The sequence below is a fragment of the Gallinula chloropus genome, assembly GCF_964237585.1.
Source record: "Gallinula chloropus genome assembly, chromosome: 29".
In the NCBI taxonomy this organism is placed as follows: Eukaryota; Metazoa; Chordata; class Aves; order Gruiformes; family Rallidae; genus Gallinula; species Gallinula chloropus.
In genome coordinates this window covers 501,994-529,956 of record NC_140114.1, presented here as the reverse complement: position 1 = coordinate 529,956, position 27,963 = coordinate 501,994, and the positions used below count along the sequence as shown (strand labels likewise).

Genomic DNA, 27,963 nt, shown 5'->3' with positions numbered 1-27,963 from the left:
TTGTAAATACTGTTATTTGTATATACTGTAAATGATGACATCGGTGGGCACGACCCGAGCCCGGGGCAGCTGGGAGCAGACACAGACACAGAGCCAGACACAGCACAAGCAGCGGCCGCAGGTAAGGGCAGCGTCCCTGGGAACAGCTGAGCGTGGAGGTGGAGCCCTGGCAGCCCTGCCTGGCCCAGCACTAACTGACAGCCTGACGAGCTGCCTAATGAGCTGCCCCTGCGCTGCTTGCAGAGCCAGGTTGCTGGGGCAGCCACTGAAGGTGGGGTTTCTGCAGCTTGGGAGCCAGGATTTGCTTTTGCTTCCATCTCCCCATTCCCCTTTCACTGGAATGAGTGGGTCTGGATAGCCTGGTGGTGGTAGGGCTGCCTCCAGATGGGTGTAGTTCAGGTGACTGTCACTCACCCAGTGGTATTTCCCTTTCTTCCAGGCTCCACTCGCTCCTCTCCCATCCAGCTTTCTCTCTGACCCTTGTTTGCACCTCCTCTCCATCCCATCAATCCCTTTCCAGGGCTCTCAGGGAGGAGTTGTGGCCTGGAGAGGAAGCTCTGTAGGAAATGTGTCCCTCTGACTGTCTGCTCTCTCCCTCTGGTCTCTTCAGGCCACTGCAGAACAGATTCGACTTGCACAGATGATTTCGGACCACAACGATGCTGACTTTGAGGAGAAGGTGAAACAAGTGAGTGTGACAGTGAAGGTGAACTCTGATGGGATTGATGTGAGTGCTGTGGCAGGGAACAGGACTACCTGCTCCCTGAGTTTCCTTGGGCCCCAGAAGGCAGGGGACAGGGTTGTCCTGAGAGAAGGAGGTTTGTCAGTAGCTCAGAAGTTCCCACCCTTGGTTACTTCTTGTTGAGGAGGCTGGGGAGATCCCCCAGACCCTGCCACAGTTCTTTGTAGAATTTCTAGTTTGGGATCCAACGTGCTTTCCCCCAAAGAGCTCCAGAGAGATACTGGTGCCTTCCTGGCTCAGGAAGTGCTGACCATGCATTTATTGTCTCCTTTGCAGCTGATCGACATCACGGGCAAGAACCAGGACGAGTGTGTGATCGCTCTGCACGACTGCAATGGAGATGTCAACAGAGCTATCAACGTGCTGCTGGAGGGCAATCCAGACACGGTAGGGCTGGGCCCCTCTGCATCTGGAGAGGCCAAGTGCAGTGCAGCCACCCTTCTGGGGACAAGACACTCAGCAGTGTCTGGATGATGAGACCCAAAGTGGCTTGAGTAGTTCCACGAGCAGTGTGTGAGGTGTGGTGTGTCCTGGCTCAGTAGGTGTGTGCAGAATGTGAGTGTGGCCAGCAGGAGCCATGGAATGGAGGGGAAGATGCACTAGATGCTTTCAATCCCATTCCTTTTCCATCCCAACCCTTTGGCAGCAGTTCAGTAGCATCTGTAGGACCTTTCACACTGCTGGGAGCGTGGTGTGACTTACCCTCTCCCCTGAGGGCTGAGTGACCTGTCTTAAAGGGCAGGCATGTGCCAGCTGTGGCTCCTTTCTGATGGGCTGGCCCCAAACCTTTGCTTCTGGGCACACACTGGTGCACATGTCTCTGTCCACACTGTGCTTTTGAGGGTCTTTGCTGTTTGCTTCCTGTGGATTTAGGCTCAAGTGCTGTTGCACAAGAAGGTGCCTGTCTCAGGCCAGCAGAAGTTGGCTTGGAGAACAAGGGAGCACTTGCTTAGGAGGAGCCTTCCTCCTGGTGTGCAGGATGTCATTCATTCTGTGCCACAGACAGCAGGGACACAAGTTTGGGTACATCCCAGTAAAAAGCCTACAAATAGAGGATCTTTCCAAACCTGTCACTGATGGGTGTGTCCTCCCAGCACCCTGCTTTGGCTGAACCTGACTCGACTCTGTGTAGGCTTGAGGCTGTAACTATCACTTCAGAATATTGTGCAGCAGCTTTTTTTTCTCTTCAGGGACTGGGAGGCTGCAGTGAGGTCCCCCCACAGCCTTCTCTTCTCCAGGCTGCCCCAGCCCAGCTCCCTCAGCCTCTCTCAGTAGGGGAGCTGCTCCAGCCCTCTCATCTTCATGTCCCTCAGCTTCTAGTTAACCAAACTGCTGCCATCACAGCGATCCCACTGCCTAGATAAACACATCACTCAAAACCAGCATCCAGGGTAGAGTGCTGGAAGCTGTTAGGTAGCAGATGAACCAGCCAGGGGCAGGACTTACAGGGCACAGCTCCTGCATGAGATCTGTAGAGGTGGAAGGGGAGCTGGCAGAGCGAAGCCCTGGAGCTGCATGTCACTGCCCCAGCCTGCAGTGCCATGGGGGGGCTGCAGGCTGGTACCAGTGTCTGCACCATAATTGGTCAAAGGTCTCTGGGAGCTGCTCCTGGCCTGGATTCAGCTTCTGCAGCAACCCAGTCAAGGGGAGTTTCTGATAAGAACCAGACTTGCTGATTGCTCGGGCGTTCACGTGCTGGTGAAGATGGTTTGTCTGCTGAGCTGGTCACTCCTCATACACTGGATTTCAAGCAGTAAAGGAGCTGGTATCATCATAGCATAGAGCTAGATTTGGCTTAAAATTACAGATTTGGCTTAAAATTACAGTATTCAAAGTAAATATTTTCCCCAAACTTCCTTCTGAGCCAGATACCTATGGAGAGCCTTTGGAAGCCTTGGCTTTGGAGGCAGTTTGTTGGGCCTCTTTTTGTCACTGTCCCTGCGTGTTGCCATCCAAACCCAGCTGTTTACCTGTTTCCAGGTGCTTGTTGATGACTTGTGACCATATTTAATTGCTCTAACGATGTGCAGCATCAGTGTCAGGATATGAAGCCCCTGCAGACTGTCAGCAGTAAACCCACGTGGCTGCGACTGGGATGTTGGGATGACTTGAACTTGCCTGGTGGATAAGTTTGTGATGCTCCCCTCCTTGTGAGCTGCTATTTAGGGAAGGGGTTTAAAATCACTCTGCATCTGGGAGAACAACTTCCCCCAAAGCATTGCCTGGAGCATTTACCTGTGTTATTCTGAGCTCCTTAAAACAGTGACCTATGTGAAGTGATGCCTTTTTCCCCTCTAAAAAGGGGGTTTACTCACCTTTTGAACCTGAGTGTTGTATCTGCTCTATTTAAGTGGTTTAGTAGATCTTTGCAGAAACAGATTAACTTGTCTCCTGTGTGTAGGCTGACAGACTCATTATTATTTCTTATTAAATAAAATAATTGGACTGGAGCCCCTTGTCACGGCCCCTGTAGCACCTTTAAGCCGGTGTCTCTGTGTGTGTTGCATCAACCAAACCGTGATTAACTTCTCCCCATTTTTGCAACCCTGCAGCATTCCTGGGAAATGGTGGGGAAGAAGAAGGGTGTCTCAGGCCAGAAGGAGAGTGGACAGATGGAACCCAGTGAAGAAAGCAAAGAGAACCGGGAGAGGGACCGGGACTTCAGCAGGCGACGCGGGGGCCCACCGAGGCGGGGGCGAGGCGCCAGCCGTGGGAGAGAGTGTAAGGACCTGCTCTGTAACTGCACCCTTGGCTCTCACCCTGCACCTCAGGGCTTCTTGTGCTGTCAGGAGAAGCTTCATGAGCAGAGGAAGCTTTTTTTTTTTTTACCCCCCACATCTGAGGAAAAACCCTCCCTGTGTCTGTGCTGCAATCTGATGGTACAAAGGGGGGTGGATTAAAGCTGAAGGAGGGAAGGGGGAGAGGAGAGACTGGGGGGAAGCTCTGTGCAGAGAGAGTGGTGAGGGGCTGGAAGGGGCTGCCCAGAGAGGGGGTGGGTGCCCCATCCCTGGGGGTGTTCAGGGCCAGGTTGGATGGGGCCCTGGGCACCCTTGTGTAGCTCCAGGCCTGGAGGTTGGTGTCCCTGCCTGTGGCAGGGGAGTTGGAGCTCTGTGATCCTTGGGGTCCCTCCCAACCCAGCCCAGTCTGTGAGTCTGAGTTGTGGGGCTGTGGCACAGGCTGCCCAGGGAGGGGCTGAGTCCCCTTCCCTGGGGGTGTTTAACAGAGGGGAGATGAGGTGCTCAGGGATCTGGTTCAGCACAGGATGGGAACAGTTGGACTTGATGATCTTAAAGGTCTTTTCCAACCTGAGGATTCTGATGCCCCCTGAGATGACCCCTCAGTGTCATCAAAGCAGCGATGGGAGCGTTTGGCAGCGTGGTGTCTCCTGCACAGCCACCCTGCTTCAGGGTTTGAGGACTGGGTTTGTGTCCTGCCTAAAGCAGGATGAATCTTGATGTTGTCTTTGCATCCTTCTGTCTTTCAGTTCGGGGCCAGGAGAATGGACTGGACGGTGGTAAGACTGGAGGATCTTCTGGAAGAGGCATGGAAAGAGGGAGACGGGGACGCGGCCGAGGCCGAGGTACACATGGGATTTGAGGTCAGAGGGAGCTGGAGGAGAAACATGTCAGGGTCTCTGTCTCCTCTGGGAGGTTGGGAAGCTGCTTTGATGGGAGGAATCACCAAACTGACAATAAGCACTTGATTGTTGTTGGGCGATGATCTGCTGGAGAGGAGCTCTGCAGAGAAGGACCTGGGGGTGCTGGTGGGTGACAGGGTGGCCATGAGCCAGCAGTGTGTCCTGGGGGCTGAGAGAGACAAGGGGATCCTGGGGGCATCAGGAGGAGTGTGGGCAGCAGGTGACAGGAGGGGATCCTCCCCCTCTGCTCTGCCCTGGTCAGGCCCCACCTGGTACCTACATGTTGCTTCCCCACCTTAAGCCTGCTAAAAACAGCCTTAGGTCATGTCCCTGAAGTTGGAAAAAAAAAATAGGGCTTTATGGTCTGGAGATGGGAAGTTCTACAAGCCTGAGGTGACTGTTTGGCTGATGGGCTTATTGCTTGTTAGCAACAGAACCTGGACCCTCCTTGTTTTTGCACAACTGTCTGTGAGCACACTTGTGCAAACACTTGGCCTGTTTTTTACACACTCAGAGGCAGAAATTGGTTTTCCCCCAAACTCTGTGCTGCTCAGGGCTTCTGGAGGCCACTCGCTGCAGGAATCAGAACCAGGGGTCTGGTACATGTGGTTTGTGCCAGCTGGAAGCCTCCCCTGAGCCCAGAGCCGTGCATCACTAATGACACTGCTAGCAGGCTGGGGTGATTGCCATTCCTATAAAGACACTGCTGGAAAGCTCATCACCTCTGGAAGATCCTCACTGCTTTCATATTCCAGGCATCAGAAATCCATATGTTCAGCTGTTTCTCTTCCCAGTGATGCAGATCCAAGAGCAGAGCTCAGCTCTCTGTGTGTGTTTTACAGGTGGCTCTGGAAGGCGAGGGGGAAGATTTTCTGCCCAAGGCATGGGGTAAGCAGCAAACAAGTCCTTCAGTGATCTGTGTTCCAGTTCTACCTTTGATTTGTTTTTAATGAAGTCAAAACTACATCTACCTCATCTGCTGCTCAGGCCCCACTGGAGTGTTGTGTCCAGTGCTGGGCTCCCTGGGATCAAACAGCCAGGGATCTCCTGGAGAGAGTCCAGAGGAGGGACAGGGATGCTGGTGAGGGAGCCCTGGGACAGGCTGCCCAGGGGGTGTGGAGTCTCCTTCTCTGGAGAGATTCCAGCCCCATCTGGACACCGACCTGTGTGCCCTGTCCCAGGGACCCTGCTCTGGCAGGGGGTTGGACCTCATGGGCTCTGGGGGTCCCTTCCCACCCCTACAGCTCTGTGACTCTGTGTTCATTTGAATTTGGAATTTGGTGTAGCTGAAGCATCCCTCTGCTGAAAGAACTGTCTTTTGAGCCTCTCTGAGATGTGGCAAGGTCTGAATTAAAATCAAGTTGCTCTTAAAATGCTTCATGAGGAGTAGAACAATTTCCATCTTGGTGTTTGTTGCAGAACTTTCAACCCAGCTGACTACGCCGAGCCGGCCGGCGCGGACGAGAACTATGGGAATAGCAACAACAACACGTGGAACAACACTGGCAGCTTTGAGCCAGATGATGGCACAAGTAAGTGGTTTCCCCACCTGTGTCTGCTGGGTTATGTTTAGAGGGTGAGTGGGTTTTGGGCTGGGTCAGCCTGGAGAAGAGAAGGCTGTGGGGGGACCTCACTGCAGCCCCCCAGCCCCTGAATGGAGCAGAGGAACAGGAGGGGAATGGGCTTGTTAAAGGGTGGATAATGGCAGGACAAGGGGGATGGAGTGAAGCTGGAGGAGGGAAGGGGGAGAGGAGAGATTGGGGGGAAGTTCTGTCCAGAGAGAGTGGTGAGGGGCTGGAAGGGGCTGCCCAGAGAGGGGGTGGGTGCCCCATCCCTGGGGGTGTTCAAGGCCAGGTTGGCTGGGGCCCTGGGCACCCTTGTGTAGCTCCAGGCCTGGAGGTTGGTGTCCCTGCCTGTGGCAGGGGGTTGGAGCTCTGGGACCCTTGGGGTCCCTCCCAGCCCAGTCCAGTCTGGGATTCCATGCCCATCCTAGTTGTGCTGAGGAGGTTCTGGGTGGTAGCTCTGTGGCTCAGGTGTGGAGGAATGGGACGTCAGTTCAGAGGTGGATTTCAGTGACTCCATTTCTTAGCACCCAGAGGTGCCTTTGCATCTGTTGTGGTGACTGTAGGAAATTGAGAGTTGGGTGTTTGTTCCCATGGGACACCAGGAGGCACAGGAACACTTGTGTTCACTTGTTCTCCAGCAGCAACTGTTGGAAAAGTGTTTTATAACCTTGTGTGATTAAGGACATGCATATCCTCCCAACATTTAGTGCATCCTCCAGAGAGGATTCCTTGGAGCTCACAGGTTCTTGAGTTTTAGTCAGGGGATCATTCTCCCTTTCATGGTCACCTCACTCAAACTGTTGTAGGGTGAGACCTTGTTCCAGAAATCTAACTGGAAAGAAACACTCACTGCTTTCCTCTGTGGAGCAACAGTTCCTCCCTGGGAGGTGTGTGAGCACCTCTCTGCCCTTGCACATTCTCTTGCACTGGGAAAATACTACTTTTTTTGTTTGTTTGATTTTCAAGTCCTTTTTTTGCTTTGCAGTCCTTAACTGTAAGCAGTTAATATGTGGGGGGCAGTTGAGGGGTTTGTGTTTTTAATGAAGGTGTCTCACACCTCTGTGATTTCAAGCTCTTTTCCCGTGATTTTTGAGCCTTCAACTTAAACCCTCCACCTTGGCTGCAGCAGCATTAATGTTGCTTTAGGCTGCTTCCACCTTTCTTATACTTGCTGAAAAGCTACCAGCTTTGGAAATAGAGGAATAAAGCACTTGCAGGCTGTGGTAACTCTTACTACAGGCTGTTGGTGTGGGGATTTTTGGAGTGGTTTGTGTCTCGAGACACCTTTTTGTTTCCAGAAGATGCTGAACTGTGGTGAAAGGTGGAAAAACAAGTGTGGTTTCCTAAAACACCTGCAGACTGGGAGATCATCATCTTGCTGACTGAGAAATGGAGCTTTAAATGCTGGAGGGAGTAGTGTAGGCATGTGTTAAAGGCAGAGGAAAGAGGGGTGGGAGTGGATGAGCTCTGAGCAGGGTTCTGAGTGGGGTGGGGGTGATTTCCCCCCTCTCTTGGTGTTTGATGTTGGTGTGGTGGGGGTGGGGGATGGATTTTTCTCCTGGGACAACTCAGATTTGCTCCAGTGCTCCAACACAGCTGTAAAGTTGAGGATGCAGCTACACTGTTCCCCTGTGTTGTGTGTGTGTGGTTGTTGTATTCCCATTCCCCTGGCTGCCCCGTCTCTTCCCATCGACACCCACAGGTACAGCGGGACTGGTGGACATGGGGACACTGTAACTTGGCTGCACTTCTCAAAAAGTCAAAATTTCACTGGTTGTCTTTTCTTTTTTCTTTTGTTTTTTTTTGTTGTTTGTTGTTTTGTTTTGTTCCAGGACTTGATTTCATGGGGGGTGAGGGGGCAAATTACCCCCGAAAATTTGACACTGCTCCTGGTACGATACATCCAGGTGCACTGACTGCCCCAGATCCCTTCTCCTTTTCAGCTTTTATTTTTAAAAAAGCCCTGAAATATCTCTGGATATGTCCCTTCCTCTCTCTTAATTTGTTTGTTTTTAATGAAGATTTGGTGTTTGTTCTGTCTGTGCTTTTACTAATGCTGATACCTTGTCAGTTGGGAGAGGTTTAACCCAGATTCTTGGTGGGTGATGGAAATTTCAACTTCAGCCACTGCTTCTTGGTACCCAGAGCAGCTCTGTGTCCACAGCACTGATGACAGAGTGTCCCACCTGAGGGGAGGAAGCACCAGGCAGCTTTAGTTGTGTTCTGCTTGTCTCACCTCTGGAAAGCTGTGACTTGCTGTTATCCTTGTGCCGTTTCCTAAGCACTGTGGTTCAGTTCTGCAGTGATCACCTCACTGGCCTCCCTCCTGCCTTCCTGTTTGGGGTCAAAACACTGCTTTTGGAGGGAATTAGCCTGGCTAAACTACCTCAGCACTTTGCTTCTGCTTGTGGCTGCCTCTGAGTGATGCCCACACTGGCTGCTTTGGCATGTTCCTGCTGCCTGGCTGCTCTTCTCCTGAGGAAGCAGAGGAACAGGAGGGGAATCAGCTTGTTAAAGGGTGGATAATGGCAGGACAAGGGGGATGGAGTGAAGCTGGAGGAGGGAAGGGTGAGAGGAGATACTGGGGGGAAGTTCTGTCCAGAGAGAGAGTGGTGAGGGGCTGGAAGGGGCTGCCCAGAGAGGGGGTGGGTGCCCCATCCCTACTTGAGCTGGTAGAAAGCTTCTGATCCATATAAACATGGAAAGGAGCCTTCTGGCTACAGCTGTGAGGGCACAAGAGAAATAATCAAAGGAATGAAGGAATCTGGGGTTTTAAACCCCAAAACCCAACATGTTGGACTCCTGGTGCTTCTGCCTGGAGAGGAAGGGGTAGAGTAGTGTGCCTTGAGAGGCTCTGCAGTCAAGGACGTGGTGCTGTGTGTCTAAATTGATCATTAAAAGAATAATACATCAGCATAAACAATGAGGAAGGCTTCTCAGACTGGCTCAACTTGTCAGCCAACACAAAACACCCAACAAAAACCTAAGGAAAAAGAACAGTTCCCTGATAATCTGTGTATGTCATGCCCTAAATCCCCCACTCCTGGATGAGAAGTTGTTTGGGTGTTTTGGCTTTGTTTGACGCATATATGGGAAGATACACTGTGTTCTTCCCCCCAAAAAAACCTCAGGGAGCCCAGTTGGATCAGGCAGAAGGTTCTGCAATGTTCTTATCCCCCATGTGCTGTATTTTTATGCTGGGAAAGGCTTTCAGCTTGTAAAAGGTCTGATGCCAACTTGCTTCATCCTTATAAAAGCCTCCAGGATTCTCCCTGTTGTCTGTGTTGGGTATGGTTGGGCTGGAAATGAGCTGTGCAAGGAATGGGGCTGGTTTTACACTCTGACATTTTGGGGGTTGTAAAATGCTTCTGATCTCTCCCCTCACTGGATTTTAAGTTGTCTCATGGAGTTGGAATTCCCCACCTAAAATCCCAAGTACTGGGTGAAGTGAACTGTGGTGGAAGTGAGGGGTGGAACAAGCTGCAGTGGCCAGGCAAAACCTTTCTCCCCCAGTAGACTTTGCTCTCTTACACACTGTGCTGGATTGTGGCTGGCATCTCCTGCTCTTCTCACTGCTGCTTTAAACCACTGGCTCTTTGCTTAGTGCCTGGAGTTTCCCTTCCTGATTCCCATTCTCCTGCTGCTGTGAGGTGTTAATGTTGGGGAGGTGGTGGGGGGGGAGGGATGGGAAAGGTGACCCTTTCAAACAATGATTCAGTTGTTTCTGGGGTTTCTAGAAGCTTCAGCTAGATACAGAACTGGGTGTTGAGGTCCCAGGAAGCCCCCCAGACCCGAAGGAGGTGCTCTGTCCCAGCTGCTGGGGTAACACTAACTGCTTGTGGATGCAGAAGCCTCCTGCTACTGCAATAGGAGGGGAACTGAGGATCATGGACCTGGGGGTGGTGTTAGGGCTTCCTCCCCAGGCTCAGCTGCTCTCTTTGGTGTCGGGGGGTGTGTTGCTCTAAGCTGCCAGCCCAGCAGTCCCTCTGTTTCAGCCTGACCTGCCCAAGCAGGGCTGGGGCTGTGCCACTGCAGTACCTTGCCCACACACCATGGGTTAGGGTCAACTGCTTTAATTTGTCTGGTTGGCAAACAGCAATCCTGCTTGCAAAGCTCCCCAGTGCTCCCCTGGCTCTTGGAGGCAGAGCTTAGATCCACAAGTAACTTCTCCCCTCTTGTTCTCATCCCTGTAGGTGCGTGGAGGGCAGCGACAGAGGAGTGGGGCACGGAGGACTGGAATGAAGATGTAGGTACTCTCCACACTGCTCTCCTGCAGTTGTTTGTACACACATGGGGTTGTGAGGGGGCACAAAGCCTGCCCTCCCCAACCTTCAGGTGTAGTCCAAGCCAGGCTCCCAGTTCCAGGAGCTGTGACAGCGCAGTAAACATCACTGCTTCTAAAAAGTACATGCATTGTGGAGATGTTCAGAGGAGCCCAAGGCAGGAAGGGCTCTCCCAGCACATGGGGCTGGTGTTCCCCTCTCCTGCAGCTGCACAGTTGGGTTCTCCCATACACTGGCCTGACTCCACATGAGGTTCTTGCTCTGCCCCCCAGCAGAGTGTGTTGTGTGCCTCTCCCTGTCCTTGTGACTTGAACAGCAGCTCTCTGCTTTATCTTCTGACTTGGTCTTTAGTGTGTGCAGCTGCTTGTTCTCTACCTGGTGTCTCCTTCAGGTGAGAGCCTTTGCTGTTATCACCTACTTTTAATCCCCCATTGCCAGTGTTTTCTGAAGTGGGCTTCAGTCCCTCTCTGAATCAAGGGAGAGCTGCTGCTCTTGCAGATGAGAGCTGGGTTGGGCTTTTCCAGTAGCATTGCTGGGTTTGTGTTTTTGCAGAGGCTACAGAACAGGCACAAAGGGAAAAGCTTTTGCTTTCCAGGCAGCATCTGAAGGAAGCACTACTGCTGCCTTTGGAGACCTGAGCAGCTGCTTTGCTCAGTCAGGTCTCTGCTTGAAGAGAGCCTTTGACAGCCCTTTTTCCCCTCAGTGTGTGTGATCCACTCCCAGGGGTTCCTGCTTCTGCTTTTAAACCCTTGTGGTGTGGTTGCTGGCAGCTCCTCAGCCTGGAATAAAAGCTGTTCCAAGTCAGATACGTTCTGGACTGAATCACAGGTGGTCAGTAAACCTCCCCTTCATTTCGTTTTGAGCAACATTTTCCCCCCCATAGCTGAAGAAGATCTGTTGGGCTCTGGTGGGGCCAGATCTGGTCTCTCAGATCATCCAGGATAATCTGAAGCTTTTCTCTTTGACTCCTCTAGCAGTGCTGGCACCTGCCTGTGCAGTGGGCTTTGCAGGGCAGTGCTGTGTGCTCTCAACACAGAGCATCTCTCTAAGACCCCAGCAGCCTTAGTGGCTTTTTGGACTACAGGAAACTTGTAGCAGAATTTGGTTTTGTTTTCTTTTTGTTTTGCCTTTGATTTGTGCACTCCCTGGAGAAACAAATGAAATAGAAGCTGTTTCTGATGGGAGCCAAATGCCAGAAGAGTTTAAAACTAAATACCCCTTGGATCTTCCTGTGTCTCAAACGTGTGTGTGTTTTACTTGGAGTCCTCTGGTGCTGTTCTCACTTTTGAGTTCTTTTTTCCCATTTTTTTCTCTTTCAGCTGTCTGAGACTAAGATCTTCACTGCCTCCAATGTGTCTTCAGTGCCTCTGCCTGCAGAGAATGTGACAATCACAGCTGGACAGAGGTGATGGCCATGGGGATGCTGCTTACCTGGGGAAAGGGGCATGCCAGTCCCCAATTTGCCCTTTCATAGAATCATAGAATGACAGATAGACTGGTCTGGGTTGGGAGGGACCCCAAGGGTCCCAGAGCTCCAACCCCCTGCCACAGGCAGGGACACCAACCTCCAGCCCTGGAGCTACACAAGGTTGCCCAGGGCCCCAGCCAACCTGGCCTTGGACACCCCCAGGGATGGGGCACCCACCCCCTCTCTGGGCAGCCCCTTCCAGCCCCTCACCACTCTCTCTGCAAAGAACTTCCCCCCAATCTCTCCTCTCCCCCTTCCCTCCTCCAGCTTCACCCCATCCCCCTTGTCCTGCCATTATCCACCCTTTAACAAGCTGATTCCCCTCCTGTTCCTCTGCTCCCTTCAGGGACTGGGGGGCTGCAGTGAGGTCCCCCCACAGCCTTCTCTTCTCCAGGCTGACCCAGCCCAGCTCCCTCAGCCTCTCTCCATGGGGAGCTGCTCCAGCCCTCTGAGCATCCCTGTGGCTCCTCTGACCCCTCTCCAATACTCCCACATCTTTCTCATACTGGGGGCCCCAGATTAACCCTCGCCAGCCAGAATGTGGGGCTCTGAGTAAGAGGAGATGGATTTAAATGGAGAAAGTTCAGTGTTAGGACTGGGAAACTCCTGGATGAGTTTTCTTAGGCTCTGTGGCTGATCCTTCAGATTTGGGGATGTCTTTCTGTATTTCAGTTGGAAAACATGCTTTGAAATAGGTGGCCATGCAGGGTTTTGCTTGGTCTCTGTCCTTTTGAGATTGCTGCTGGCAGTTGTGAGTTGCTGTTCTACAGACTCACTCAGTTTGTAAAGTCAGAGCTGTAAATTGTGAGGTGGGAGGCAGAAGACAGCTGTTCCTGGAGCACAGGGTGTGACAGAGCTCATGTTAACCTCAGTTATCTTCTTCCTTCACCCAGAATTGATCTTGCAGTCCTGCTAGGAAAGACACCCTCTTCCATGGAGAATGAGTCAACAAACCTGGAGTCATCCCAGGCTCCTTCCCTGGCCCAGCCACTGGTGTTCAGCAATTCCAAGCAGAGTGCTATATCCCAGCCTGCCTCTGGGAACTCCTTCTCTCACCACAGCATGGTAAGGCAGTACTGGTCTCTACTGGGCTTTGGCAGGTGGGGTTTCTTTGGTGTTCTCTGTCTGCTTTTGGGCAACATGGGAAGTGCAGTTCTGTGTCTTGCTCACCTCTTTGGGGGGGTGGGCTCCTCTGCTTGGATGATTTGCCAGTCTGCTGTAAATGCAGAGGCATGAAGCCCATTGCTTAAAGAAAAAGGGAATCATTCCTCCCCTGTTGCCCTTGTCAGACTTGTGACACACTCCTCTTCCCTGTGTGGAGGGGAAGAACTCTCACAGTTCAGGCCTTGTGGATGTGACAGTTTGAGGAGTGGTGCTGGTTGGGAGTTGGGTGTTGGGGTGAAATGCTGACACCTACTGACGGGTGAAGGGAGGAGGGGTTGAATCTCAATTGCAGACCTGAGCAGATGCTTCTTTGTGGGACTTCAGCAGAAGAAAGGCTGTGTTTACTGGTGAGGTAGTTCAGGAAGGACTTCTTGAAACCCCTTTGCTGTAACACCAAGTTCTCCTGGTGGCTGATTTTAGTATAACTCAATTAGAATAGTTTAGCATGTTTTTAAAGATCCCAGCTGTTAACTTGCTTTGTGAGCTTCCATGACACTGTAGAATGCCAGTAGATAAGTGTACATTCATGTGCTGTTAAAGGCTGTGAGAGAAGCTTTGAGGTCTCCTGCCTGGTGGGGTCTGTGCCTCAGGAGTGTGAAGCACCCAGTGAGAAGCAGCAGGGCACAAAGCATTCAGACTTACATCAGATGTGTCTGTCCTCTGAGCAGAGTCCCAGGCTGAGGGAGATGTTGAATGTGTTATTTCCTTCCTGAAATTGCAGGTGAGCATGCTGGGGAAAGGCTTTGGAGATGTTGGGGAGGCCAAAGGCAGCAGCACCACAGGGTCTCAGTTCCTGGAGCAGTTCAAGACAGCCCAGGCTCTGGCTCAGCTGGCTGCTCAGCACACCCAGCCGGGGGGCAGCACCACCGCCTCCTCGTGGGACATGGGATCCACCACCCAAACCTCCTCCCTTGTGCAGTATGGTAAGGAAAAGGCACGTGGCTCCCCAAAGGGGAACATCATCTCCTGGAACTGCAGAGAACCGCTGCAAGGAGCGGTGTGAGGGCTTCAGTTAAGGGTTAGATGATGAGATCAAAACCAATCCGACTGCTGGAGAAGTTTAGAGAACCCTGGGTGCAGTTTGGGAGAGTAAATGCATACACAGGTCTTTCCCTGTTGTACTTAGAGCAGCTGAATCTGTCTCTCTCTTGATCATTCCAGCTTCAGAGCCAGGGTTCTGGTGTTACCAAGACCCTGCCCCTGTGCAGAACCACCTCCTGGTGTAGGGCTCTGAAGGAATTCCTCTGAGGAATAGTTCCTGAATGCCAACCTTTGTCAGGCTCAGCTGACCTGATGTTATCATTCAAAGGAATTCAATTCCAGTGAGTGTTAAACACCAGGTAGTTACCTCTGGGCTGGCAGGAGGTAGTGAAGAGTGGCTGAGGGGCTTCTGTTTATCACAGAAGATGCTGAGTCCTGCTGTGGTCAAGTGCTGTTTCATTCAGCTCATCTGTCTTACTTCTTGCTGTAGGGGCAGGAGCCACAGAGGAGGGTCAGAGAGGATAGGAGTTGAGTTCTTTTATAAGCTGTGGTGAGGCTCAGGCAGAGGAGGAGGGTGTAGCACTGGTGTAAAGACCTGAGGGTGGGCAGCCCTGAGCTGTGGTGTTGCTTGGGGTGTACCCAGTCCTTCCAGGGGAAGGAGCAGGCAGATGCAGCAGTGCTGGCAGAGCAGGGGAGGGGAGTAGTGTCAGGCCCTTGCAGGACTCTGATAGGCAGTGCCTCCATGCAAGGGGCTCTGAAGTCCAGCCTTTCTAGGAGGATGGAGGACTTGTGCTCCACAAGCCGCTTTGTCCTGTAGAGGTGGGGGAAGGAGCTGAGGCAGGAAGGGCTTTAAAAGGCTTGGTGTTGAGAGTGAGAGCGTGAGGCTGGCAGTGGAGATGCTGAGATTCTCCCTGATTTTAACAGGCTCTGGGAGGGGTCAGTGGGAAATGATTCGATTTCTCTTGATGGTGAAAATGCCAGGGCTTGCCTTAGTTTTAATGCTGCTGACTTGACTCTGTCTCCCCCCTGGTAGATCTCAAGAACCAGACAGACTCCTCTGTGCACAGTCCTTTCACCAAGCGCCAGGCCTTCACGTCAACTTCAACCATGATCGAAGTGTTCATGCAGGAGAAGCAGCCTGTGGTGACTGCCTCCACCACAGTGCCAGCACCCCCCTCCTCACCCCTGCCCAGCAAAACCAATCCTGTTCCCCAGATGTCCCCGGGCTCCTCGGACAACCAGTCCTCCAGTCCCCAGCCAGCACAGCATAAGATGAAGCAGCAGAAGAAGAAAGCGTCGTTAACATCAAAGGTGAGGATCAGTGGTGGTGGAGGGAGGTGTGTTGGGGGGGAGCTGCTGGAGAGGAGCTCTGTGGAGAAGGGCCTGGGGGTGCTGGTGGGTGACAGGGTGCCCATGAGCCAGCAGTGTGCCCTGGGGGCTCAGAGAGCCAAGGGGATCCTGGGGGCATCAGGAGGAGTGTGGGCAGCAGGTGACAGGAGGGGATCCTCCCCCTCTGCTCTGCCCTGCTCAGGCCCCACTGGAGTGTTGTGTCCAGTGCTGGGCTCCCTGGGATCAACCAGCCAGGGATCTCCTGGAGAGAGTCCAGAGGAGGGACAGGGATGCTGGTGAGGGAGCCCTGGGACAGGCTGCCCAGGGGGTGTGGAGTCTCCTCTGGAGAGATTCCAGCCCCATCTGGACACCGCCCTGTGTGCCCTGTCCCAGGGACCCTGCTCTGGCAGGGGGTTGGACCCCATGGGCTCTGGAGGTCCCTTCCCACCCCTGTGAGTCTGTGTTAGGGAAAAACCCATTTGGACTGGTGAGGGGAGGGCTGGGAGATGCAGATGATCGTTTCCTCTGCTGACCCTGGGGTTTGACTGACTGTTTCTTGTTGCTCCCCTGCAGATTCCTGCACTGGCAGTGGAGATGCCTGGCTCAGCAGATATCTCAGGGCTCAACCTGCAGTTCGGGGCGTTGCAGTTCGGGTCGGAGCCTGTTCTTGCGGAGTACGAATCGCCACCCACCACGAGTGTCACTGTCAGCCAACCTCAGAGCAGCCTGTACACCAGCACGGCTAGGTGAGGGCCAGGCGTGAGGCAGGGACTGCACAGGCCAAGCAGGTGGCTTTGGAAAGGAGCTGCTTCTGTGGGCTTGAGTTACCCTGTGTGCTGAGCAGCCCTTTCCTGACTGTGCTGTGGTCGCAGAGTGGGAGCAACGTGTGCAGCAGCGAAGGATGCGCTGCCAGCAGACTCATTCAGGCAGCTCTGGCTGACTGGCCTGTGGTACTTAAGGCACAAACCAGACATTTCCTGTTGCTGTTACACTGTGTTGCTGGAAACATGATGGGAATCCCCAGCACAGCTGCTCCTATCGCTGCTGAGCAGCCTCTGCATGCATTGTTTTTATGCATGGCAAACCAGGGCGCAGTGGAGTGGGTTTGTGTTTGTACTGGGCACTGGGGAGGCTGCAGCTCCAGTGCTGGGTCCAGTTCTGGGCTCCTCAGCATCAGAAGGACATTGAGGTCCTGGAGCGAGTGCAGAGAAGGGCAACCAGGCTGGGGAAGGGGCTGGAGGGCAAATCCTCTGAGGAGCAGCTGAGGGAGCTGGGGGTGTTGAGCCTGGAGAGAAGAGACTGAGAGGGGATCTGATCAATGGGGATCAAGAGCTGAAGGGTGGGACACAGGGGGCCATGGGCAGCCTCTGCTCAGTGTCTGTGGGGACAGGACAAGGGGCGATGGGCTCAAGTTGGAGCACAGGGAGTTCCCCCCCAATCTGGGGAAGAACTTTTCCCCAGTGAGGGTGAGGGAGCCCTGGGACAGGCTGCCCAGGGGGTGTGGAGTCTCCTTCTCTGGAGAGACTCCAGCCCCATCTGGACACCGACCTGTGTGCCCTGTCCCAGGGACCCTGCTCTGGCAGGGGGTTGGACCCCATGGGCTCTGGAGGCCCCTTCCCACCCCTGTGAGTCTGTGATTGTTTCCAGTTTGCTGGCTGCTTTGTGTGGTGCCTTCGTGCTGGTGCTTGGGACTCTTTAGTTTGAAGACCTTGCAGTCAGGGGCAGCAGCTTACAGCAGGGCTGTTGTGGAGGAAAATGTAAACTTCTCTCTCTTTCTTGGTGTGTTTCCCCCCTTTCTAGTGAATCTTCATCCACAGTTTCATCCAATCAAAGCCAGGAGTCTGGTTACCAGAGCGGCACGATACAGACAGCAACGTTTACCTCCCAGAACAGCGCTCAGGGACCACTGTACGAGCAGAGATCAACCCAGACGAGGCGATACCCCAACTCCATCTCCTCCTCACCCCAGAAGGATCTGACCCAGGCCAAGGTAGGAAAGCCCCTCACTCTCTGCTGAGCAAACACAGCATGTGGGGCGCTGTCTGGGAGTAGATGATGTGGTGTATCAAGCGTGATCCTCCAGCCCCACCACATGGCTTGTGGACTCTTGGGAGAGCTTATTTCTGGCTGCTACCAGCACCCTTGGTTATGTTATGTTGCCTGGGGCTGGGCCAGTGGGTTTGGCAGTGGTTAGGGTGATAGCAGGCCACGAGCAGTGTGTTGCTACCCTGCTGCAGAGGGGTCATTCAGGCTCAAGGTGTAGTTTTGCCTGAAGGGGTTTTCTTGCACCCTGCACATGAGTTCAGTAACATCCAGTTGGGCTCATGAACTTGGGGTGAGGATGCTGAGCCAATCTATGAGCAGCAGAGCAACCTCTTGCACTGCTTTCTTCAAACTTGGGGTGAGGATGCTGGACCAATCTAACTATGAGCAGCAGAGCAACCTCTTGCACTGCTTTCTCAAACATGCTCTTGGGGGTTACACTGGCACTGGGCTAGTTGGGACCGAGCTGGATGCAGTCTGGTGAGGTGTGTTGGTAGCATGTCTCTTTCACAGCTGAGGAAGGAGCATGGGAGGGGGCTGCTGGTAGATCTGTCTCTGGAAATGAGCTGCTGCAATGCCCAGTACTTACATTTTTCCCTCTTCTCCCTCAGAATGGTTTCAGTTCTGTACAGCCCACACCGTTACAAACCACACAGGCCGTTGAAGGTGAGTCTGGGTGCAGTGGGTGTCCTGAGTCTCTTGTGCTGTTTGTATTCTGTGCTTCCATCAGCAGAGGGGTGGCAGCAGGGACAAGGAGGGGATTGTCCCTCTCTGCTCTGCCCTCCTGAGGCCCCAGCTGGAGTCCTGTGTCCAGATTTTGGGGCCCCAAAAGATGTGGGGCTGTTGGAGAGGGGTCAGAGGAGCCCCGGGGATGCTCAGAGGGCTGGAGCAGCTCCCCTATGGAGAGAGACTGAGGGAGCTGGGGGTGTCCAAGGCCAGGTTGGCTGGGGCCCTGGGCAACCTTGTGTAGCTCCAGGCCTGGAGGTTGGTGTCCCTGCCTGTGGCAGGGGGTTGGAGCTCTGTGACCCTTGGGGTCCCTCCCAAGCCATGCCATTCTGTGTGTCTGTGATTCCTTGGATGACAAAGCTTTATCTGTGCTAATAGCAAGTTCTTCCCCTGATGGACTGATTTTTGCCACTCACATTATTTGCTTGCCTTGAAACGTGCAGCTTTCTGCTGATGGATCCCTGAGATCCTTGATGAGTCAGTCCCTGATGACAGCAGTTTGCTCTGGTTCGTTAGTGAGAAGCACCTCATTTGTAGGGCTTGAAGCTCTGCAGCTCCACTGGTGGTGCTGGGAGGGAGATGCAGAACACAATCACACTGTCCCCAGTGTGTAACTGGTTTGCAGCAGTGAGGGAAGCCCCAGATATCCCTGCTTCCCTAGGTGAAGCCTTTCTGATCTCATCACTGAATTGTCTTGTGGAGCTGCCTGGAGCTGCCCCTAACCCAGAGCTGTTGTTCACAGGTGCTACAGGCCCCACCGTGAAATCAGATTCCCCCTCTGCTCCCAGTATCACCCCTCTGAACGATGGGGTGTCTGCATCGTCCTTGCTGACCACAGCCAGCCAACACTCGACAACCCTGAGCAGCCTGAGCCACAGTGAGGAGCTCCCCAGCACGACCACCACCCAGCTCAGCAGGTCAGCACGTGGGCTGGGTTTCTGGAGAGCCAGAGCTTGGAAGTGGGGGATCTGCAGTAGACATCCAAGTCTGTCTCATGCAGTGGGGAAGACTGGGATGACACATCCCATCTGAGGAGACTGGGAATGGGTTGGGGCCTGGTGCTGCCAGTGGTGACTCTCACACCTTATCTTGACAACCTTTTCTTCCCCCTCCTGCAGTACGTTACCCACCCAGCAGAACAGTCTGTCCTCATCCACATCCTCTGGGCGAACATCGACTTCAACTCTTCTGGTGAGTCTGGGTGTGCTCTGCACCCCCATTGCTGCTCAGCCTGGTGTGCCTGACCTTGGGTGTGCAGCCAGTGGTCTGCAGTTGTGACAGGAACCTGCCAGCCTGCTGGTTGTCCTGCTGGAGTTTGGATGTTGTGTGGAGAGAGGGCTGAGGGTCATATCAGAAAACTGACACCTCTGGCTTGAGGCTTTTGACACCCTGCCTGTTTCAGACATGACAGCAGCTTGTTTTGAGCCTGTGGGGGCTCTGGAAAGTGCTGCTGAGTTGCAAACTGGTCAGAGCAAACTGGTAGCTGATGGAGCATTGAATACACATAGTGCTGTGGCTCCTGTGGGACAGATTTCCCTACTGCAAATGCAGTGCAGAGTCCTGTCTTTGCCCTGCTTCTCCCAGCAGGCAGATGTGTTAGGGGACAGCCTCACAACAGGCTGGGAAGAGTGAGGGGTTGGCTGTTCTTAGGACTCCAGACTTAAACCAGATGCAGCAGTGGGTTTCTCTGCAGCCTGCAATAGCAGAGTTCACTGCAGGCTCTCAGGAGTGGCTGGCTGTGGGCAGAACCACACAGCACTTGGTGTAGGCAGCATCCTGTAGTACTTCCACAAAGTAGAATGGTACAGAGCTGGGAGGGGTGGTGACAGGCAGGAACACTGTGCTGCCATCCAGAGAGACCTGGGCAGGCTGGAGAGCTGGGCAGGGAGAGACCAGATGGGGTTCAACAACAGCAAGTGGAGAGTCTGGCCCCTGGGAAGGAACAACTGCTGGGATCAGGACAGGCTGGGGGGAGCTGCTGGGGGGGAGCTCTGGGGAGAAGGACCTGGGGGTGCTGGTGGGTGACAGGGTGTCCATGAGCCAGCAGTGTGTCCTGGGGGCTGAGAGACAAGGGGATCCTGGGGGCATCAGGAGCAGTGTGGGCAGCAGGTGACAGGAGGGGATCCTCCCCCTCTGCTCTGCCCTGGTCTGGCCCCACTGGAGTGTTGTGCTACACCTACACCTACCTGGTCCCCCCTAACTCTCTCCCCTTCCTTCCACAGCACACAAGTGTGGAGAGTGAAGCAAGCCTCCATTCTTCTGCTAGCACTTTCTCCACCTCCTCCAGCACAGTGTCAGCTGCCCCACCAGTGGTGAGTGTCTCCTCCAGCCTCAGCAGTGTCAGCAGCCTGGGCCTCAGCCTCAGCAGCAACTCCACGGTGACCGCCTCAACTCGCAGCTCCGTTGCAACCACGTCAGGTACTTCCCTGGGTACTGCTAACCAAGAGGAGGGGGCTGTGGGGGCTGAGGGGGACATCTTCTGTAAGCTTCACTGTGGAACTCTTCCTTTCTTGCTCTCTTCTTGCAGGAAAAGCCCCTCCCAATCTCCCTCCTGGAGTCCCACCGTTATTGCCTAATCCATACATCATGGCTCCGGGGTTGCTGCATGCCTATCCGGTGAGTGGGACAGCTGGCTGCTTGGAGCTCTGCCTGCAGCTAGCAGAGAGCTCTGCCTGCAGCTAGCAGGGAGTGACACAGCACAGCAACCAGAACCTGGAGCAGCAGGACTGGGCAATAGGAGCCAGGGACCCTGCTTGAGCAGGGAGGTTGGACCCGACGGTCTCTCGAGGTCCCTTCCAACCCCTGTGATCCGGTGGTTCCTGGGCTCAGGTGGATGAGCAGGGTTTGGGCCCTGGTGTTTTCCATCAAGCAGTAGCAGAGGAAATCCATGTCTCCATGAGGGTAAAGTCTGTACTGCTGGTCACCCCAGAGCAGGTTCTGTCTGCCTGTTTTCTCTACAGCCTACCCAGCATCTGGGGACTGACAGCCCTTGGTCAGAGCATGGCTTGTGAAAGTTAGAGCTGTAGTAGCAACACAGGGACAAGGGCCAAGCAGTCAGAACAAGGGTGGTGACTCCCACAAAGGCCTGTGGTGTTGAGCTCTGGAGGTCCCTTCCAACCCCTGTGATTCTATCAGAACTCTCTTGGCAGCATCAGTCTTGGAGAATTGAATGCTGGCTGCCTGCACATGGGTCACTGTGCAAGCTCTGACCCTCTGTTTCTGCCTTCATCTCAGGTTTACCTAAATATTTAATCTAAAATGAGATAAATGTCTTCAGCCTGTCCCCATAACACCACCTCCTGCTCTTTCCAGCCACAGGTGTATGGATATGATGACTTGCAGATGCTCCAGACGAGATTCCCCTTGGTGAGTAGTGAAGACTGATGGGGACCTGTTGCTTCCAGTGGTGTAAAGCCTGTGTGCTTTGGGTGTACAGGCTGTGAGGCTGTCTGAAGAGCTGCTGAAACAGGGTGCTGCATGGGCACACCTCTGGCAGCAGTGAGGAGTCAACCAGTTGCCCCTGGGGGAGTTAGGAGTTACTCAGATGTCTGTATTGATGGTGGGGGCAGGGAGTGAGACAGCTACTTGTAGATACTTCTGATCCTGAAAAGAGGCTGTGACTTAAATCCTAATTACTAAATAATAATAGTAAATAACTGATTTGTGTGAGGATGGGCTTTATTTAGCCATGTGACATACCCCATGTGTCATGGAGGGGAGAGGGCAGGGGCTTTAGGGCTGCATGCCAGTAGATCCTACCTGGGGAGAGGGCAGGGGCTTTGGGATCTGCATACCAGTAGACCCTACCTGGGGAGAGGGCAGGGGCTTTGGGATCTGCATACCAGTAGACCCTACCTGGGGAGAGGGCAGGGGCTTTGGGATCTGCATACCAGTAGACCTTACCTGGTTCTTCCCATAGCCAGGCGAGGGGGACGGTACATGCTACATAAACCTGGGGTTGCTGTAGGCTGCAGTCAGCCTCAGTGTGGCTGACTGAACTGCAATACTCCAACACCACCAGCAGCTTGCAGTCCAGAACCCCCTCTTTGGTGAGGTACTGCTTTGTATCTTCCAACAGAGCTCATCAAACTTTCTTTCCAATCTTCCAGGATTACTACAGCATCCCATTCCCTACTCCCACCACCCCGCTGACTGGAAGAGATGGCAGCCTGAGCAGTAACCCCTACTCTGGTAAGGAAAGAGCTCTGATTGCACCAGTCCTCACTGGGATGATGCTTCACTGAGAGGCTGTCTGACTGTAGCACAGGGCCCCAGGGTGCTGCCCTGGCCTTGGGACTGGCTCTGAAGGCGTTGGGTGTGTTCAGACCTGCTGCTGATGCATGAGGATGGTGCAGGGAGAGCTCTAGAACCTGGGTGCTCACTGGGCAGGCAGCTGATGGCAGGTTTATCCAGTGCCAGGGTGCAGGCAGATGTCAGGCAGCAGCACTGTGGCTGAGTGGCTCTGCCTTTCCCTCTCCCTCTGAAGCCCTCTCAGGGATGAGGGGAGCAATTAGTGCCTCAACCTTATCAGTGGGCAGGGGGTTGAGGGCTTGTGAGGTCTCTGCAGCCCTTAATCTGCAGGAGAGGAGTTGTTTCAAGTCACCATCTCATCAGAAAGATGTGGGGCTGTTGGAGAGGGGTCAGAGGAGCCCCAGGGATGCTCAGAGGGCTGGAGCAGCTCCCCTACGGAGAGAGGCTGAGGGAGCTGGGCTGGGTCAGCCTGGAGAAGAGAAGGCTGTGGGGGGACCTCATTGCAGCCCCCCAGTCCCTGAAGGGAGCAGAGGAACAGGAGGGGAATCAACTTGTTAAAGGGTGGATAATGGCAGGACAAGGGGGATGGGGTGAAGCTGGAGGAGGGAAGGGTGAGATGAGATATTGGGGGGAAGTTCTTTGCAGAGAGAGTGGTGAGGGGCTGGAAGGGGCTGCCCAGAGAGGGGGTGGGTGCCCCGTCCCTGGGGGTGTCCAAGGCCAGGTTGGCTGGGGCCCTGGGCAACCTTGTGTAGCTCCAGGCCTGGAGGTTGGTGTCCCTGCCTGTGGCAGGGGGTTGGAGCTCTGGGACCCTTGGGGTCCCTCCCAACCCAGCCCAGTCTGGGGTTCTATGCCTGTCAGTGAAAAGGCTGGGTCACCTCTGAGCTGAGCCAGGACACCCTGGGATCTGCTGTCTCCCCCTCATTCTCCTTCCCTCTCCTGCGTTCCAGGTGACTTAACAAAGTTTGGCCGAGGTGACGCCTCTTCCCCAGCTCCTGCAACGACCTTGCCTCAGCCTCAGCAGAGCCAGACCCAGACCCACCACACCACCCAGCAGACGTTCCTGAACCCAGCGCTGCCTCCTGGCTACAGTTACACCAGTCTGCCCTACTACACAGGGGTACCAGGGCTCCCCAGCACCTTCCAGTACGGGCCCGCCGTGTTCCCTGTGAGTGTCCCCACAGGCAGGGCGTGGGATCTGGGCAGGAGGGTGATGCAGTGGAGACCCCCCCCTCTTGACTCTGCTTCTCTCCTTTCTGCAGGTTGCTCCTACCTCTTCCAAGCAGCATGGTGTGAATGTCAGCGTCAATGCATCAGCAACCCCTTTCCAGCAGCCCAGTGGCTATGGCTCTCATGGATACAGCACTGGTAAGACACCCAGCAGAGCATCTTGCCCAGCACCTTGTCCTGGTGGCTGCAGAGCTCCTTCAGTCTCACTGGGGAAAGGGGCTGCTGTCTCACTGCTCCCGTGGAGTGGGGGAGATGGCTCTGGTGCAACTCACAGGTCATCTGCCTGTGTTGCAGCTGGGTCTGGGTTTGAGGAGTGCAGGACACTCCTGCTCTCCTCTGAGCCCAGCAGTTGGATGGCTGGGGCCTTCAACCTGTGTCAGAGAGCTGAAGTGGCTGAGTTGTCTGGGGTTTGATTTGTGTGGGGGGTTAACTGGGATCAGTGGAACAATAATTATTCCAGACCTGAGCCCAGGAACTTGTTTGACTCCTCAGCAAATTGTTTCTGGAGAAGGGGCCTTGATTCTGAGATCAGAGTCCCCAGGCTGGAAAAGCCCCTTAAGATCCTCGAGTCCAACCGTCCCCATCCTGTCCTGAACCAGCTCCCTGAGCACCTCATCTCCCCCCTGTTAAACACCCCCAGGGAAGGGGACTCAGCCCCTCCCTGGGCAGCCTGTGCCACAGCCCCACAACTCTGCCAGGGAAGAACTTTCCCCTCCCATCTGCTCTGCCCCTGCCCTGGGGCAGCTCGAGCCCATTGCCCCTTGTCAGTGAAAATGGTGGAAATGAAGACAGAAGGAGGTCATGAACCTGCTGCTTGCCTTGGTGCTGGACTTCACTCAGGTCTGGCTTGTGTTTGGCTCCCTACACCAGCCTTTAAATCCCTCTTGTGCCTTTTTATTTTTTAACTTCATTACAGCCTTTCAAGACACCATTTTCTCTTGGAGAAGCTACTTCAGCTCTGTACCAGGCCACCTGGTGCTGAGTCTTTCCAACCTCTTTCATTTCAACTCTTTTCCCAGGCCTTAAAACACCCACCAAGGCTTCCTCTGTACCTCTAGAAACACCCAGCATCCAGTACAGCTTGTGTGCCAGTGCTTAAACCCTCCAGCCCATAGTTTTGAGTTGCTTTCACACCCAGTTGCCTGGTTTTCCATCCAGGGAGCTCTTGCTGCTCTCCTGCTGGGAGTTTTCCTTGCCTGTCTCCTCCATGCCCCCCAGCTCTTCTCAGAACTCCTGTTTTCTGCCCATTCCTGAGCCAGCCCAGGTCTCCAGGTAGCAGTAGGCCCTGGAGTTTTTTTTCTCTGGAGGCATTCAGAACCTGCTTGTGTCCAGAACAAAAGACTTTCCACTCACACAGGCCCTCTGCAGCTTGGCTTTGCTGAGCCCCTGCTGCTGAGGATGATGTGTGTCTCCAGACCTTACCCAGCTGCTGAGACATGGAGTTCTGTCCCACCTGATGCTGGAATTAGTGGCTGTAGCCCCTGCTGAACTCCTGGCTGCTTCCTAATGCTCCTTTGCCTTTCCTTCTCCCCAGGTGTATCTGTGACATCCAGTAACACAGGAGTGCCAGACATCTCTGGCTCTGTCTACTCCAAAACTCAGGTTAGTGTCTGCTGGGTGCTGCAGGAGGGGGCTGCTTTACCCAGACACCCCTTCCCTGGGCAAGGAGGTCTCTGTCCCTTGCAGCAGCCAGCCAGGGAGGAGGGAAATGGTTGGCTTTTCTCAACTTCAGAGCAGTTGCAAGCCCAGAAAGAGCCACAGGCAGAGACTCCCCCTGTTCTCTGCAGCCTGTGCTGACTGCCAGCCCCGTGTCTCGTAGAGCTGGAAGGGCCCCGCTACCAGGGGATCTCCTCCCATCTCCCAGCCCTCACTCCACCCTTGCTCTTTTCCCTCCTCAGCAATCCTTTGAGAAGCAGGGATTTCACACTGGAACCCCAGCAGCCTCCTTCAACCTGCCTTCAGCGCTGGGCAGCGGTGGCCCCATCAACCCTGCGACGGCCGCGGCGTATCCCCCCACCCCCTTCATGCACATCCTGACCCCGCATCAGCAGCCCCACTCGCAGATCCTCCACCACCACCTGCAGCAGGACGGGCAGGTGAGAGACCCCCCCCAGCCCTGAGGCTCTTCCCCCACCCCTGGCCCTCGCTGGGGTGTCTCCTCAGGGTCCCTGCTCCCCACCCCCGGCCCCCCTCCCTCCCTCCCTCCCTGCGGCGGACACACGTGGACACCGGTGACACGCACACGCTCACACCTCGCACACACACAGAGGGCTGATAGAGGATGAGGTGAGGAGGGCCCGGGGGGCACTCTGCCAGGGGGGTACTTGCCATAGGCCCCCCCTTTGCTGCCGGGGCCGTACCAGCTACGGTTGGGTAGTGCCCCTTCATGCAGACATGACCCTGACCTGCCCCTTCCTCAAGAGAGGTGGCTCCAGGGGGCCCGAAAGCAGCAGCGCAGGGGGTCCTCTCCACAGCCGTGCCCCCGCCGTAGCTTTCAGGTCTAACCATGGATTTCTATTGTCATAGTTTGTCCCTTTATTTTACATATCCTGGTACTGCAACAGCTTCCATATTTGCAGATGATACTGTGCTGCCAACGCCAGCAGGAAGACCAGGTAATGAACCTCTCTGATAATGCATTGCACTTGCCCTGGGGTCTCCCCCCAACCCCTAAGGACCCCCCAGGATCACGTAGCTCCCCTCCTCTTCTCCCCCTGTGGCCCCACCAGGTGAGGAGAGAGGCCCTCAGTCAGGATGTGCACACACACACACCAGCGCACACAGACACAACCCCCTCCCCTTGACCCCTTCCCCTCCTTCCCCACCCCCCTCACCCCCTGCCCCGCGGGGCCCTGGCTGCTGCGGTGCTGGAGGAAGGCTCAGAGCAGAGGGAGGGGCCTGTGGCAGAGGATGTGGCGTTTGAGGGCTGCTCAGTGCGGGCGGCAGCTCCTGCCCTGGTGCTGGTGGCCCCAGGGAGCTCGGTCAGTGAGCGCTGAGGAGCCGCAGCCCTGCGGCACCCCCAGGCTGCAGCGGTGCTGTGGGGACGGAGCTGCTGGCGTCACCCTGTGCAGGCGGCCAGGGCTGGGACCCCTGGAGACAGCAGGGCCGTGTCCCCCACCCCCTGATAACCACCTGCTTCCTCTTGCCCCCCCCTGCAGAGCGGCTCTGGGCAGCGCAGCCAAGGCAGCTCCATCCCCCAGAAGTCCCAGGCCAACAAGTCTGCCTACAACAGCTACAGCTGGGGGGCCAACTGAGCCTGGGGCTGGCCTGCCCCTTGCTTCTGGAAGAGAATCCCAGCGACCCCGATGGATCCCAGGGGAGGAGATCACCCTGCTCCAGGGCAGCGCCCGCGCCCTGCAGCCCCAGCAGGGCAGGCTGGGCTGGCAGGTGGCTCTGCTGTCTTTGGCCACCTTTCCTGTTGTATGTAATATAGAATTTGTATTTTTTCTTTCTTTTCTTGCCCCTCTCCCCTTTTTTTTTTCCCCCCTCCCCTTTCTCCTCCTCCTCCTCCTCCTCCTCCTCTCTCTGCATTCAGACTCTGAACTGTTTGCCGTAGGGGCCTTCTTTGCTTTTTACTCCTTTCTCCCTCCTCCTCCTCCTCCCCAGAAACCCACCCAGCTCCTGCTGCCTCCCCCTCCCCACAACCTCTCAGATCCAAAACAAGGAGTGAAAGCTACAAGTCACCTACAGCAAACCCTACCCCCTCTCTTATTAGGAAAATAAGACCAGTAATTGATATGAACAGCATTGTAAGATGAATTAGTTGAAGTGTTTTTTTGTACTGTGTTCTAAATTTAATGGATAAATGTGTCTTGTATATAAAAACAAAAACCCCACGTGCCGTCCTGTAGTTCTCTCATTTCCTCGCCCACCCTCTGCTCCTCTCAGCCACCCAGGAGCCTCAAGAGGGGTTTTCCCCCCCCCCACCCTATTTTATGTTCTCCATCTGCAACCCCCCTCCCTTCTTTCCCTTCAGGCCCCCAACACAGGTCCTGCCCCTCACCCTTGCACGCTGTAAGTATCTTTTTTTAGTTTTTTCCCTTTGGTTTTGGGTTGGTTTATGGTTTTTTTCTATGAGTCCAGATCCTGTATTTTTCAGTTCAAACTGGTCACTTCAACTGCAGCCCCGTGGGGGGTGAGTTACTAAAGAGAATAAAGATCACAAAGTGATGTGTGGATTTTTTTTAATACCTCCCTTTTCTATTTTTGGGGCCAGGGGGTGGGGAGGTCCTGGGCCAGGGTGGAAGTGGGTCCTCCCCCACCCCTCCCCAGCCTTTTTTTTTGTCCTTTTTTTCCCCCCTTTTGAGGATTTTTCCAGCTGATCCTTCTTTTCCCTGAGGCTTTTCTGTGTTGTCACCCCCCCACACCCCCTTTTCCTTTTGCCCTTCACCTGCTGCCCCTGCTCTGGTGCTGCTGCTGCACCCTGAGGTGTCTGGGGCTGCACCCTGAGGTGTCTGGGGCTGCACCCTGAGGTGTCTGGGGGTGCTCCCCTCACCTGTGGCAAGGAGTTGGGGCGAGTACCAGATTGGGGAGGGGGGGTAGGACCA

The 27,963-nt window shown here is 54.6% G+C and overlaps 1 protein-coding gene across 6 annotated transcripts; it reads left to right on the top strand.

Annotated features, from left to right (window-relative positions):
* Window positions 1-31: 31 nt before the first annotated feature.
* Window positions 32-27,257, top strand: UBAP2L (ubiquitin associated protein 2 like; the record flags this gene model as incomplete). Of its 6 annotated transcripts, none has more annotated exons than XM_084276750.1 (27): window positions 32-121; window positions 611-688; window positions 1,019-1,129; window positions 3,295-3,463; window positions 4,227-4,322; window positions 5,222-5,267; window positions 5,799-5,911; window positions 10,138-10,190; window positions 11,547-11,632; window positions 12,589-12,760; window positions 13,581-13,782; window positions 14,874-15,151; window positions 15,743-15,915; window positions 16,970-17,159; window positions 17,824-17,878; window positions 18,681-18,855; window positions 19,057-19,129; window positions 20,161-20,356; window positions 20,466-20,554; window positions 21,251-21,304; window positions 22,048-22,129; window positions 23,137-23,354; window positions 23,449-23,554; window positions 24,951-25,015; window positions 25,315-25,512; window positions 25,981-26,031; window positions 26,575-27,257. In XM_084276750.1, the coding sequence occupies 27 exons, from the start codon at window positions 32-34 to the stop codon at window positions 26,668-26,670; spliced, it is 3,315 nt and encodes a 1,104-aa protein (XP_084132876.1). In that variant the 3' UTR covers window positions 26,671-27,257. The 6 variants fall into 6 exon arrangements, with proteins under 6 accessions (XP_084132876.1, XP_084132874.1, XP_084132875.1 ...); XM_084276748.1 differs by having other exon boundaries at window positions 24,951-25,018; XM_084276749.1 differs by having other exon boundaries at window positions 3,295-3,478; window positions 24,951-25,018.
* Window positions 27,258-27,963: the final 706 nt, after the last annotated feature.